Genomic DNA, 1970 nt, shown 5'->3' on the forward strand with positions numbered 1-1970 from the left:
TACCCTCATCTTCCCACCCCTCACCCCCCAAAAATGGCAATGAAAGCATGGAGGGAGGGCGCGTTTCCGCATGGTTTGACACTGTTCCCCCTTCCATCTGTCTTTTCCTACCCAGAATTTCCCTACACCCCGTCTCCAATTGATGATCGCAAATCCATGGTGCAGCCGAACATCCCCACACCGGTGATTGGGGGCATAGTGGGAGGAGTCTCGCTGGTCCTGGTGGTGGCCGTGGTGCTCTTTGTGGTACTCCGGCGCCGGCGTCACACCTTCAAGGGTGACTACAGCACAAAGAAGCACGTGTACGGCAATGGCTACAGCAAGGCTGGCATCCCACAACATCACCCCCCCATGGCCCAGAACCTCCAGTATCCCGACGACTCAGATGACGAGAAGAAGCCGGGCCCGCTGGGCGGCAGCACCTATGAAGACGAGGACGAGGATGCAGGAGGCGAGCGCAAGCTGGGCGGCCCTAACAAATACGAGGAGGATGCTAAGCGGCCTTACTTCACGGTAGACGAGGGGGAGGCGCACCCCGAACCTTACGACGAAAGGACACTCGGCTTCCAGTATGACCCTGAGCAGCTTGACATAGCGGAGAACATGGTCTCACAGAACGACGGATCTTTTATTTCCAAAAAGGAGTGGTACGTGTAGCTCGGCACCCCATTGCTACACACACACACACACACACAAAAACACGTACACGCAAGTGATGCCCTCCCACTCCCCCTGCATCCCTGCCGAGCGGAGCCGAGCGGAGCTGAGCGTGCCATGGCCGCTTGCACACACACTGCACACACGCTCACCCCCCGCAGCCGCACGCACGCCCCCAGCCAGCCCTGGGCGCTCGGCAGAGACTTTGGACGCTTCCAGCACTGGCAGGCAGGGCGGGCTGGGGTGAGCGGGGAGGGAGGGCGGCTTTGCTTACAGATCAATTTTTGGGCGTATGGGAGGTGGGAGGTTGGGTAATTATTTTCTCGGTTTTGGTTTTGCTTTTTAATTTCTCTTGACGACTTTCGTCCCCTTCTGTGGTGTTTGTATTGGTCGGTGGCTTAGGTGTTACTATTTGCTTTAACGACTGTTGCCCAGCCTGTATATTACACTCTGTTTGTGTCTTCATGTCTCAGAGTGCCCTTCGGCCCCACTTCTCTCCCTGAGGTTCCTCCTCCCACTTCCGCACCCCTGAAACACTGGAATTTGTTTGTATGTTGTCGTCTTTGTTTTTTTTTTAACCTTGGGAGGGGGTCAAGTGGGCTGTCCGTAGAAGGACAGAGACCAGGAAAGCTTATGGCAATGGAAACATAGGTGCCATTATCAGGTGAACTGATTTTCTTTTTTCCTAATCACTTCCTTTCCAGTGGGGTCTGGGTAGTGTTCCCATTGCCCACTGCACGCCTGGGGAGATCCACTCCAGTTTTTAATGACTCAATAAATGGAAAAAGAGGAGAGAAGAGGGAGAAAAAGCCCTAGAACAAACCCCAGGTGCATGGGCTGATAGCAGGGCAGGGAAACAGAGCTGCCATTTTCCTCCCACAATTTATTATTTCATGGCTTTTCATTTTCTGTCTTTGTTTGAGTGTTCTTTTAAAAGAAAGAAAAGGAGTATTTATTGTTGACATTTTTTCCCCTGTGATGGCTCAGAGAAATGCTGGCTCTTTTTGTTCTTGTTGCTGTTGTTGTTGCTAGTACCAGCCACAGAGCAGTTAACTGGCACAACAGTTGTGCGCAGTGTATCGTGCACACACCTTGCTGCCATTGCCTGGGGAAGGGGACCAACCGATACCGCTTCACTTCTCCCACAAACTCACTGCCTTCAGCTCTGGTCTGCAGAGCCTGGCAGGGCAGACCTCCCATCCAGTGTCTTTGAGGGCTGCAGTACAGGATCGGGTCCCTAAATGTTATCATACCACTAAGACTTAATTGTCATGTGTTTACACTTTTTTTTTTTTTGGGTCAGAGCAAGAGGG

The 1970-nt window shown here is 52.6% G+C and overlaps 1 protein-coding gene across 1 annotated transcript in view; it reads left to right on the forward strand.

The window, feature by feature from the left end:
* PVRL1 (poliovirus receptor-related 1 (herpesvirus entry mediator C)) overlaps nucleotides 1-695 on the forward strand; it is a 16835-nt gene extending 16140 nt beyond the window's left edge. The window contains 1 exon segment of the mRNA XM_009895156.1: nucleotides 116-695. Coding sequence (XP_009893458.1) covers nucleotides 116-657 — 542 coding nt within the window. The 3' untranslated portion in view covers nucleotides 658-695.
* Nucleotides 696-1970: the final 1275 nt, after the last annotated feature.

The sequence above is a fragment of the Charadrius vociferus genome, unplaced genomic scaffold (assembly GCF_000708025.1).
Source record: "Charadrius vociferus isolate BGI_N301 unplaced genomic scaffold, ASM70802v2 scaffold751, whole genome shotgun sequence".
In the NCBI taxonomy this organism is placed as follows: Eukaryota; Metazoa; Chordata; class Aves; order Charadriiformes; family Charadriidae; genus Charadrius; species Charadrius vociferus.